The sequence below is a fragment of the Siniperca chuatsi genome, linkage group LG6, assembly GCF_020085105.1.
Source record: "Siniperca chuatsi isolate FFG_IHB_CAS linkage group LG6, ASM2008510v1, whole genome shotgun sequence".
NCBI lineage: Eukaryota > Metazoa > Chordata > Actinopteri > Centrarchiformes > Sinipercidae > Siniperca > Siniperca chuatsi.
The window spans coordinates 7417167-7430035 of NC_058047.1; the positions used below are offsets into that span (position 1 = coordinate 7417167).

At 37.4% G+C, this 12869-nt stretch overlaps 2 protein-coding genes across 5 annotated transcripts in view; both read left to right on the forward strand.

Annotated features, from left to right (window-relative positions):
* Window positions 1-5908, forward strand: part of LOC122877771 (collagen alpha-1(XXIV) chain) — a 96430-nt gene extending 90522 nt beyond the window's left edge. For all 3 annotated transcript variants that reach the window (XM_044199785.1, XM_044199786.1, XM_044199787.1), the window contains 8 exons: window positions 18-53; window positions 872-907; window positions 1324-1350; window positions 2190-2255; window positions 2442-2610; window positions 2794-2903; window positions 3371-3607; window positions 4456-5908. In XM_044199785.1, the coding sequence (XP_044055720.1) occupies window positions 18-53; window positions 872-907; window positions 1324-1350; window positions 2190-2255; window positions 2442-2610; window positions 2794-2903; window positions 3371-3607; window positions 4456-4602 (828 nt within the window). In that variant the 3' untranslated portion in view covers window positions 4603-5908. The remainder of the gene's footprint in view (window positions 1-17; window positions 54-871; window positions 908-1323; window positions 1351-2189; window positions 2256-2441; window positions 2611-2793; window positions 2904-3370; window positions 3608-4455) is intronic.
* A 1077-nt stretch (window positions 5909-6985) lies between these two features.
* Window positions 6986-12869, forward strand: part of znhit6 (zinc finger HIT-type containing 6) — a 31549-nt gene continuing 25665 nt past the window's right edge. The window contains exons 1-4 of one of the 2 annotated variants that reach the window (XM_044200969.1): window positions 6986-7237; window positions 7785-7850; window positions 10861-10967; window positions 11311-11396. In XM_044200969.1, the coding sequence (XP_044056904.1) occupies window positions 7122-7237; window positions 7785-7850; window positions 10861-10967; window positions 11311-11396 (375 nt within the window). In that variant the 5' untranslated portion in view covers window positions 6986-7121. The remainder of the gene's footprint in view (window positions 7238-7784; window positions 7851-10860; window positions 10968-11310; window positions 11397-12869) is intronic. The other variant, XM_044200968.1, reaches the window with a different exon arrangement.

Sequence of the window (12869 nt, forward strand, 5' to 3'; positions counted from 1 at the left end):
ACTTTTCTTTTCCACAGGGGCCAAGGGGTCCAAAGGGAATCAATGGCGAAATAGTAAGATCTGATTCAAACCAGTAGTCAAACACTGAAAAGTTTGTCAGGCTGATTATATGATAATGATTTCTAGTACATATGATTACATGCTGATATACCATGTGATTATATCATGATTATATGTCACTGAAGTGTCAGACTTTAAAATTCCTTACTGAGAAAGCATTGATGGGCCAGTTATCATGGCGCCACTTTAAAGCAGATTGTGGGTGTAAAAAAAGAGACCTATTGTAGATGACGAAGGCTGTGGTAGTTTAGTTTATATTTATATTCACATATATATCCCTGCTCCCTGTCAGTAATGCAAACTATAGTAAGATTCTCAGATCAGCTTAAATGCCTCTGTAATTGACACAACCACCCACACACACAGACTGTGCACACACTTCATTTTAGCCTTTTCTCAAACAGTGATGATGTCAAATACATGCATACTCTCACATATATGGACGTGAACTACCTGAAACCCCATCAACAGACTTAATAAAGTCCAGCTGCCCCAGGTAGCTACTATAGAACAGTCAGCCAGAGGGGGGCAGTCTGATACACAGTCAGATTCCTACTGCTATTTCTCACAGCATCACAGAGAATGGTGAAGGGAGAAAATGAATCAGTCCCATTCTGCACACTGTGATGCTGTACTTTCATTACCCAATACACATTCTTTTTTTAAAGCTCTCAGCTAGTAATGTAGGGTGTAGGAGTATTCACATTGGCTGCTAAAGTAAAGTCTTGAGGTCGCTAGAGGAAAAAGGACAAAAAGAATACATAATGTATGCATCATTTTAACACTGATTGTCTGTGCCTCGTACTTTCAGGGGCCTCAAGGACCACAGGGAAGTCCAGGACCTAGAGTAAGTGTCAACCTCACCATCACATTTCAGCTTTATACTACACATACTCTATAAATGTAACAATAAAGTTCTGTGATATTTCTAATCATGAAGCATTATGGATGAGCTCACTTTTTATTCAGTCAGTGTAGGCGGACTTAAAATTTTGGGCCAGAATGTATAAAAACTCTGGAAACATGACAAATTAGGATTACTGGTGGCATTGCCGTATGGACAATCTCAGATTTCAAATGATTTCTTTTATATATACATTATAAAATACAACGACTAAAAGACTACTCCCTCCCTACCATCTCCCTATAATGTATCTTCAGAACACACTGACAGAGACACGGTTTACCAGAAAGTGACCGCAGCCACAATGGGATCATATTTCACTGTCACTCATTTTGTCTTCTCCTTTCTTCCCACCTTAGGGACCTCCTGGTGCTCCAGGTCCAACAGTAAGTGCTTCATGTCACTCATGTAGACAGGTAGACAGAATCAGCTAGAAGGCAGGAGTCCTGTTCTGAGTTTCATGTAAAAGACACAAGATTTGGACTATAAAGTTGCAGGACAAATTGTCCAGCTCTTGGGTAATTTTACGTTTGACTAAACCCTGTATCCTCATCCTGTTGTATGTCTGAATCTCAGTCTGGCTGGAGAGTAACCCTGTTAACCCGAGCTTTGTGACTGTCTAAGCTTCAATAGACTTTTCAGAGAAATACAGAAAAGCGATAGCAGCCATTTCCCCAAAAAGCCAGGATGTGATAGAGCCATGGCATGCATTTTGCTGATTTGCTAAACTATAGATGAGCCAACAAAGACAAGACATGCAAAAAGAACACTTGTAGCATTGGCAGAGGAGATCAATGATTAGCCTTCTCTGGCACTGTGATAGAAACCCTCCTCACATCTGTCATTACTTCTGGATAAAGTGTAGCTTTCTGCTATCTGAATGATTTTTTCCTGTTCGAACACTTCTAAGAACCCAGAAAAACAACTATATCAGATGCCTTTTCTCGTTTACACATTATGTGATAACTGTAGTGTTTATGCTTGAGTGGAATGTGTTATTCTTCCCCCCTACTGAAGTCAGGAATGTGATGGTTTATTGATGCAAGACCTATTTTACTGCTTTCCTCTGGTATTAAAGTGTATTCTTATCCTATTAAAGTTTTCTCTATAAACTGGACGTGTATTGAAGAAGCCTACGGATTAAAATATTTCAGTTCAGTAATGAACAGGGCACTGAATCTGTTATGTTTTCATTAAACTGAATGTGTTGATTTTGAATCGACAGAGGCAGATATTCGATGACTTGGCAGCCTACGGTCTAACTGACTCTAACGCTGCCCTCAGGACAGAGGTAAGGCACTAATACACTCACTCTGTGGACAGGGTGAATGGGTGGATTGTTGGATGGATGGCAGATTAGTTGAAAATTCTAATGTTAAGTTCTTTACAAATTCTGTTCTGGTATTGTAACTGTAATAAAGGCACTTAATATATAATGTTGGAGTTTGACAGTGTTGTCTTTCACATCCTTAACCAGAGTTTCCAGAACACAGAGATGAGCCTGCCAGACCAGAATACAGAGATACTTAAGACTCTTCGTTACCTAAGCCGTGTAATTGAGAGCATCAAAAAGCCTCTGGGCACTCGGGAGAACCCGGCTCGTGTCTGTAAAGATCTGCTTGATTGTCATCACAAGCTCAAAGATGGTAAGAGTCTCATCTACTTGGTACTGAAATGATAGGATGGCAGGATTTTCAAAATATGAGCTTTTTTGTTACATAACTTTAGCCATATGTAGATGTTTGCATATACCTTTTATAAAATACTTGTCTTGCTCTCCCTGTCTCACTCTCTCTCTCTGTTCTCTCCTTGAATTTGGGGACTTTCAGGTTGGTTCTGGATTGATCCAAACTTGGGTTGTACCTCTGATGCCTTCAAGGTCTTCTGTAACTTTACTGCAGGAGGGCAGACCTGTTTATATCCGGTGGCCTCTAATAAGGTAACACTTAAGTGTTAAACATATCAATGTTGATGGTGCTAGATAAAATAAAGGGCTGTTTGAGCTCATACTTTATTGAAGCCTAAATAAATAGAAATACTAGTTTTTGTCCCAGGTTTTGGATGGTGGGGACAGGTGTGTGCTCTGTCATTCCCGTCTCCATCCATATCAGTTGATTCTTTGAACCTTTCCACACTATCTAACACAGACTGTATAGCACTAAAGGATTAATTTAAATTAATTTAGAACCTTAACTGCCATGAATATTTCAAACTTTTACATAATTGCACCCTAAATGTTTCAATTTATATAACTAGTAACTGCAACAATCCTCTATATTGTCCTTTGCATTAATGCAGGAGACATTGTAGGAGGTTGTATCACAGTTTTTCAAACATTTGAAATGCAAGTTTATTGTGATAATGATGGCAGATTGATCACACTACTGTTTCTGCTCTCCACGACAGATGGTGTTTGGTGAAGGGAAAGTCCAAATGAAGTTTCTCCATTTACTGAGTACTGAGGCCAGCCACAGCATCACACTCCACTGCCTGAATGAGCCTCCCTACGGAACCACAGACAGCTTCAGCTCCACTGGATCCATACCGCAAGAGAACACCACACTTCGATTTCGTGGCTGGAACAAACAGATGTTTGAGGAAGACACACTACTTGAACCACATGTGCTACAAGACGAGTGCAAGGTGATGAGCAGGACAGAGAACTGATGCAACGAATCCTTTTAAAACATTTATGTCGATCTTTTACCTATTTAGATTTTGACCTGTCATGATAACAATTTAATGCAGGGATGACTTTTTTCTGTGTATAAAAAATAAGTAATAAATATTTAAAGATATTTGGTTTATTTTCTACCTAGTCCGACACATATTTGAGTGATTTGTCCCATGCATTGACGATTTGATGGAAATTAAGGATATAGAATGAAGACTATGTGTTCGAGCTGTTTGGCAGAAAGTTCCACCATGCAGCTCTTTTCATTTTTAAGAAACTCATGCAAACATTATTATGCCGCCAGCGCATAGAGGGGCATTGCATCTAAAAATGCCAGGAGAAAACAAAAGCACCACATTTTGTGTAGCTATACTCCATAAGAATCCATCTTTACATAGTAATCAAGTACATGTGTACCTTTTATCCAATACATCTATGATAAACCTTCATTATTCAGCTCACCAATGTATATTTGCTCGAATCATACATATGTATCATCAATATAGTGATAACTTCCATTTAGCCAAAAAATACACTTTTATTCAATTCATTCCAAGAATTCACTACATATATGAGTCTGGACAGACATGGATGTAAACTGCAACTTGCAACTTGGTTGGCAGAGGCATACAACTGTGGGGTGGTGATTCTAGTTTTTATATTTGACAAAATATTAAATGTATATATTAGACTTAGATTTTATTAGAAAAACATTTCCAATACATTTTTTGTAGTATTTATTGAATTAATTTGGAATATGAATCACTTCAATGATGTTTCTTTCTTTTTTTTCTTTCCACCACCCATCCTCTTTCAGATCCAAGATGGCAGCTGGCACCAATCACGTTTCTTCTTCCATGCTCAGGACAGTCGTCAGCTACCTATTGTAGACATACAGGAATTTCCCACATCACAGCCCAACAGTCAGCGGCATATAGAAATCGGTCCAGTCTGCTTCCTCTGACACCAACATCACCGTCCTGTAACCTATTTACATAAACTACTAAAATGCAAGGCTGTTACAAAAAATGGCTGCCTACCAAAGAGTGAGGGTCCATCAGAGTTTGTCGTGTTCCTTGGAAACCGTTAATGGGACCTGTCAGAGCAACAACTGCCCAATGTCCAGATCTACATGGAAGAACTCAATCTCTGTGGAACATCCAGGCCAAGAAGGCCAAAGGAGAACAGTGTATACCAATATTTATCAATAATTGTGTAAAGTATGTTTTGTCAATAGTTGTCAGTCAAACGGTCCTTAGGTTGGCTGTATATGGGCCAATATTACTCCCTGATCGCAGGGTAGGGCCTTACTAAGCAGCAGCCTATCCAAACCCCTAAAACTCACACCTCCCTCTCACCCCTCACCCCCAAACACACCCAGACCATCCTAAGCAGAGGCCTAACCCGAAGGAGCGTTTCAGGCCTCTACGTAGGAGCACTGTCTAACTAAAGGTTTTTATGAGTGCAATAGCATGTGGATAATGTGTGACTGCTTTAAATATTTCATTTTTTGATCAAAGGCTATATTTTACATTGTTTTCATGATATTTTTGTCTTCGGTCCTGCCCAGTAGGACCTGTACATCTTGACAGATGGTGCTCTACCTCTACCTGCTCATTTGCTTTCTAGAATAGTTGCTAATGTCAAGTTAGTCTTTTTTTTGCCTTTGTGTTGTATGTACCGGTTACATCAAGATTTGTTATGTTGTATAAGTACTTATTTTGATTTGGTCATTTCTAATTTATGAACCATTTTTTGATACACTACATTTGTAGCTTTTCCGTCTATGTGGTAGGTTCTTCAGGGGAAACCTATCATTGGTGCTGCAACAAAGAATGAGTCATCAGTGAGTTTTTACATTTCCTGTGTATATATTGACAGCATACTGTATGTTTATTTATATCCTTTTTGTTTTTTGTTCACATTACTGTACCACAGTAAGTTATACTCTCAGAGAACTATTTGGTCAACCACAACTCAGTCTAAAGAAGTATTTATGTTTAAAAGGAGTGTGTGTGTGTGTGTGTTCACACCTGTGACTGTATGTTTATCATACTGTTATTTCAGTTCATTCAATGGTGGTTAAGTGGACTGGCAGCTATAGTAGGCCAGAGTCAGAATACACAGAAAACACAGTCATCATTATTCTTAAGTTATATTACTTTGAACAAAGTGTAATTATATAAAGTCTGTGGAGGATAAAGTTGGATGCAAATGTGTAAATAATAAATAAGTTGACAAACAAATAAATAAAACATTTTATCCACAAATGGTTGTGTACTTTTTTGAAACGGTTAAAATCATACAGTATGATGGGATCAAGACTACATATAAACTGTTTCCTACTGAAAATCTATTGTTGAATAGTGGTGGCCTAAAGTTTAGAGAAGCAGTTTGACGCCTGGACCCTGGCAGAATAAATCTTGGAGGGGAAAGTGCCCTGGAGCAACGACCTTAACCCCAACTGGTCTAGTGGAACTGCTCAGTAGCCAACAGATAAGACTGTGGTTGTCCGGGGCAGCTTCCAGGTGTGAATGTGTGTGAGCATGTCCAGGGTGTTTTTGAAAATAAGTGTTGCTCTTAATGAAATGAGAGAGAGAGAAATGGTTTGGATTAGTATAAAAGTAACACTAAAGACTAGATTCTAGAAGAGCATTTTGGCTATATTTAGACCACATAGTCGAAATCGAGGAAGGATATCATCTTACTTTGGTACTCTGCAACATCTATATAGTGAGGTCAACCATATGATGTGAAATGTGAGTAGTAATATACGTGGCTCGATGCTACTCTTGTGCCAATCCCTCTAGCACAGGTTTCATATTTAAACTCAGAGTGTTAGAAACTGCTCATCAAATATGGTGTGTGCACATGCTTTCTCTCTCTCACACACACATGCGCACACCTTAAAGAAAAACAGATGTCAATCTGCTATGACTCCCACCACAGTAAACTCACCCTATATAAGCATACATAAAAGGTGGTGAGGACTTGCAAATAAACACCTCATGTATTGTATAGATCATAGACTGTCTACAGTTACAGCTACATTAGGGTCATAAAAACAATCTGCAGCTGGGCACAGAATGAGAATTTGTAGTTACTGTCCTACCAGACTATTTACTTACCATGAACAAAACAAAAGCTCTGCACTTTCCATGGTCTGAGTTTATTTTTCAAGACCTGTGAATATAGTGAATTAATATGGTGTGAATATTTGCCCTCTCACGACTCTCAAGCACCTGCATTATATGGACATATATTCTCCCCATCCTCATCAGCTCAGTGTTATTTGTGCTCTTAGTGTGTTTACTTTGACATCTCTAGAGGACGTTGTAGTTCTGATCCACAAACACCGGGAGGCGCCAGTGAGCAGGTTTCCAACCGGAACTCATCTCCACGTGTTGAGAGTGGCCACCGGCGGAAGAGGGTTTGTTTTGATGCCACCGGTTGAGTCCAACTTGTGGCTAGAGTTCTCCTGTAATGTGCTCTGTAATTATACCGACAACAGACATAATGTTAACTGTAGACAGCCAAGTGGAAAGCAGCGGTCCAGAAGAAGAGCTGAAAGGGACCAAAAGAAAGATTTCTCTCTCCAAGTAAGTGTTTTAACAGACAGCAAGTCAGGAGCAAACTGCTAACTCGGCTTACAGGCTCATTTCTGCTTTAATGTTTGAATGCTCAAGCCTAATTTGGACTTTTGTAGAATTTAGACAGATATAAGGAGTAGTAGATATTACCAATTGCAAATAAAAAACCGTCAGGTAGCTAACGTTAGCGGTGTGTGCTAGTTAGGTAACGTTAACGTTAGCTACGAAGTTAGCATACCATTAGTTAGCTAGCCGCCCACAAACTCTCACACTAACGTTACTCACTGTCATTCTTTATCTTTCCTCGTATTTATCGTTTTGTCTCTTGTTTCTATGAGTCATGTCGCCTAATCTTTGTCACGCTATGATTTGATAGAGTACCTCATTGTCACAACTGCTTAATGTCTCTGTGTGTAGACGTTTTAATGTTGTATTTTAGTCAAGTGGGTTGTTTATTGCGTTTTTTGCCCCTGCTATTAATCCTGTTTGTTTCAGTTTAACTTTAAAACTGCCCAAAATGTATATGCACCATGCTGACATGACGTCTGTCCTGCAGTTGTGGTGCGTGTGGATCAGAGGAGGCGAAGTACAGATGTCCTGCCTGTCTTGCCCATTCTTGCAGGTGAGATAATTATACAAGTAATGCAGTTATTTTACTGTTAAATAAACATCACCAAGGGGTCCCTAAACATATCTGAAAGGTCACAATTAAATCAAAGGGATAAGAAAGACAACAATGTCGCTGTTAGACAAAATTATGTTACATTGTTTCTGACTTTTTTTTTCTTGTGAAATACTGGATGCTTTGACCTCTCATGTTCACACTAAGGCTATAACCTGTGACAAGCCTTCATAAGTAGACATCAGGTGGGAACTACTGCCCTGCAGAATATACTCATTATGTCACTTTGTTCATGTTACATGACTTTGTCCCTAGTGTATATTTTTTATAGATACGTGTTTGAATTCCGTAAAGTCATCTTTTGCTCATATTTATATATGATGAAGCAATTAAATTGCAGAGGAAGCAGACAAAATGGTAATAATTCCTGAAAAATCCACTAAACCAATACCTTTAATATGTAGACTGAAGCTACATTGCACCTATAAACCTACCTGTATCCTTTCTATTATGTACTTGAAACCCTAACATTAAATATTAGCAATGCCCGGTGTTCCAAGAGCCAAAAAGTAAACTAATAGAAGAAATGCCAAGTTGTTGTAAAACTTGCATTACATGGAAGAAAGAGACTTTGGCCAGCCCAAGGCTTCATTTAAAGCTCCGATTCGGCTGAAATGATCTCCCCCAGGTGCTTGCAAACAATCTCCCTGTGAGTCTGAAATTATGTAACGTGAGGTAAGATGAGGATGGAATGGGTACAGGAAACTTATGTGGCCTATGCAGTCTTTCAAAGAATATATTATTTGTTTGTGTATTGGACAGTATGCACTGGATATGGGCAGTAAAGCAAGCAGAAAGATTGAGGTCCACCAAAACTCTTGACTTGGCTACAGAGTTGACAGTTTTTTGTCATTTAGAAAGTGAACACAGGAATCACTCTTATCTTGGGCGGCATATTCACGCTAAAAATAGCACTAGTTTCCTTTTGTCCAGGACCTTGGATAATTTAGTAGTTGTGAGCATAATTGCAGGCAGATTTTCATGTCATCAGAGATAAATACTTGCTTATATTGTTAAAATTGCAGTGAGATCACATGAATAAGATGAGTTCCGTTAGTGAGTTGATTTTGCCTTGGTCTTCTGCTCTATCTCTATGATGAGATCATATTATTTCATGCAGCATAAAAGCTATATTCCATCCGTGTTTGATATCACTCATAAAAACCAAAGAAATAGTTCTGCTTTTTCTGATTAAAAAAACAATAATCACAAAAGAATTATGTTAATAAAATCTGTTCTACCTTTGCGTGCAGTAACGTAATATTTATGATTGACTCTTGGCCAAGTTTTTGTTTTTATGGACTGAACTCTACTTTAATTCATGGCCAGCAACAACATGCCACCAGCAATGGCAATGGTCCATGGCCTATTCCTTGAATTTTGTGGATGCTGAAGCATTTACAACTTAACCTTTAAGTACTAAATGGCATATTGAAGGTCATACCTGAAAGTTTCATTAAGATTTTATCAAAGGATGCTAGGGGATGTCCTTTCTCTTTCTTTCATGGTTACCTATTGTTTTGGGCATCGTTCAGCATTCCTTTTACATAGTTTCTAGGGATACAGTCTTTGTCTGGCCAAATACCACAGAAAGTGTCTGAAAATGTGTCTTTCCATGCTTGGAATAAATCCCAAGTTTTTTGTGTTTTTTTTTTTTAGTTGGATCTTTCAGAAAGCCAATTACAGGCACTTTTGAACAATCACATTAGTTTCAGTTATGTTTTAATTTGAGACATCTCAAAAGTGCAGGTGGGCAGTGAGGGATGAATTATTTAGGTCCTTTACTTAAGTGAAAGTACCAATACAACTATGTAAAAAAATTAAAAATCTTACTTAAGTAGAAGGATGCAAGCATTATCAACAAAATGTATGTAAGTAATGTATCATAAGTAAAAGTACTCATTATGCAGTAGAATGGCCCCTTTATTTAGGGCTCAAGTAATTAATCTAGTAGTAGGCTAAATCGACAGAAAATTAATTGGCAACTATTTTAATAATTGGTTAATTGTTTAAGTAATTTTTAGGTAGAAATGCCAAAAGATTACTGGTTTCAGTTTCTCCATTGGAGATATTAGTTGGTTTTCTCACAGTGTGAAATTTATGCACTATATACAGTAGTTCCCTCACAATTCCCACAACGGAACGAAAAAAGTAGTGTGTACAAAATCATCTGATAAATATATATATATATATATATATATATATAAAAATAATTGTGTTGAACATTCTATGTTGATCTTTCACTGGTGATGCTTTATTTCTTTCTGGCATGAAGGACAATGTAATTAATTTGACAGCTATACATTTGTGAATCCAGTTTTCTTGTTACCTGACTAATATATCGTTTCCAATACCTTTGTTCTAACTTTTGTAATGGTACCTCATACTTTTTTGATTTGTCATCACTATCATTGAATTTGTTGTCTGTTCCTACTTTCACAGTTTCACAATTGCTTCTTATAAAAACTTTGTGAGGGCAGAAGAGTTTCACTTGGTATTGGGAAGGAAATGGAGCATAAATACTGTCAGCTTATTTTGGTGCTGTGTTTATGTCTGGTCTAGTCGTTGATGGATGTTGTCCACAAAAAATATATGGGAAAAATCAGCTTGTTTTCTCTGGGTTTTTCTATTAGCACACAGATATTAAAACTTTCTGGAATGATGATAACCTCTTTAGATAATGGAAAAAATCTAGTAGTTTTTATCCACCTGCAGCGCTAGTTATTTTTTCAATTTGTCAGGGGTATGCTATTTCATATTTGCCAGTCTCCGTTCAGCAGACCAGCAGTCCTTAGATAACATTTGTTGCATTTTGTCTTACATCTCTTTTTGTCCAGTTTTCTCTTTGCTGTCCTTTGGCCACTGTCTGGACAAGCTGAAATGCCACCAAACCAAACTTTTAAAGAATCAAAGAGTTACCTGACAAATTCTCTTTGTGTATATTTTTCAGCTTGCTGTGTGTGAAGAAACACAAGGAAGATTTGGGATGCAGTGGAGTTAGAAATAAAACTGCCTTTGTGACCCTCTCACAGTTTGATGAAATGGCGCTTCTCAATGGTGAGCATCTTCTTTACTCCTTCCCATGACTGAAAAACTGAAAACAGCCAGAATAGTTTTAGTATTTATTCTAAAACATTTTTTGGAGACACTGTTGAACTCAAATTTTTAAGTAAATATTGTCGAACGATCATCACTGTCAAGTAGAACTAACCATCAAGTCGGTTGTTAAGGATGTTATTTTTGTCATGGTTTGCAGAAGATGTGTGTTTCTTTAAGCAAAAAAAAGAAGTTGATACACAGTTAATATTGGCATATTTTATTAATGAGTGGTACTCTAAAAATATATGCTACTCTTTTACTTTTATGTATGTTTACTATTTGTCCTTTACCTGTACTCTAGACTACAGGTTTCTGGAGGATACAGGACGTTTCGCTGATAGTGCCACCAGAGACAATCTCATCCGGACTCCTCGTGCCACTTTTAAAGTACGTCCTTGATTTACAAATTAAGTGATTAAGACTGCAAGCTAGTAAACGTGGATGTAAATCATGCTGGATTTGAATACTTGCAAAATTGGCTTTGCATGTGTTTTATGAGGAAGGAAATGCACACAACACATTTGTTAGACCTCAATACGTTTTGGTGAGTAACACTGAATGTAAACATAACTTTTGTTTGTTTACAAGAAAACCCCACAGGGCCCCTTTTAAATTTCTGAAATAGACTATGTTAGAGTAAACTATATGCTAAAATAAGTTGACCTTATGTGAGCATGTATTCAGGCAGCAGTAGAAACAAAACCGGTTTTATGCAAACTCAGAGGAATACTGTGGAAAACAATGATGGTGGTCAGTATTGTAGAATCCAAAGTCTTGGTTCTCTACCAAAAACTGTTGGCTTTCATAATTTATCCCAAATTAATTTTTCTGTTGGTAAATCCTATTCAAGAATAAACTTACAACTGTGAATCCAATTTTGTATGTCCTTGATGAGTTTTATGTATGAAATAGAACTATACTGTTTATCTGAACATATCATTAGATATTCTTAAGTAGTTGTTTAATTTTGTTCAAATAATAACACTTGTATGTTTCTGAAATTCAGTGGAAATGTTTTTGGTATTTAAGAACCAAAAACAGATGGTCCTCTCTTCATTGTTGTCACTACTGCTCATGTGTTAGCTTTGAAAAAAGGCAACATTTCATAACTGTTCATCCAGTTCAGCCAAGACTATTCTCATGAGTGCTGAAAAATTTATCTTACCACCAAATCACAGCTAAATTGAAAGCTAATATGGGTAAGATTTAAAAGCTTAGAGATTTTTACAAACTGAACCCCTTTCACCCAGAGCAAGTACAGGCTGACCTTACACTGACCGCACCATCTAAAGCCTGGGGCCTGTATTTATCAAACTTCTAAAAATGCTTGCTAAAAAGAGCCAACTTAGGAGTACAAAAGGTTTTCATGAAGAATAAGACACATTTATCAATCAACTCATTTCTACATACACTGGCTGAAATGCAAACAAGAACAAGCAAAACTGAAGTAGGAAAGAAATTCAGCTGCTGCTAGATGAAGTCTATCAAATAAATCATAAAATAAGGAGACATTAGTACCACATTAACAAGTGCACACAATGAAGATGCATGCAAAATGATTGCAAACAACATCAGTGCCAGGTTTATTATTGTTGTTTGTAAGTCTGATAAAAGAAGAAAAAGTGGTGTAAAATCCAATTAAATGTTCAAATCAAATGCAAATAGTAGGCAACCCTATTCTCAATTAATCATACTTGCTAACATGACCAATGATAGGTGTATGCTAACCTTGGTCTCTGCACTGCAGTCATCTAAGAATCACTCTTAAGATACTTAAGAGACCTGGAACTTTGTTACATTAAAGAGCATTTTTAAGTCATAATAAATGTGATAATTTTCTTTTAGCAGTGTGATAAACAC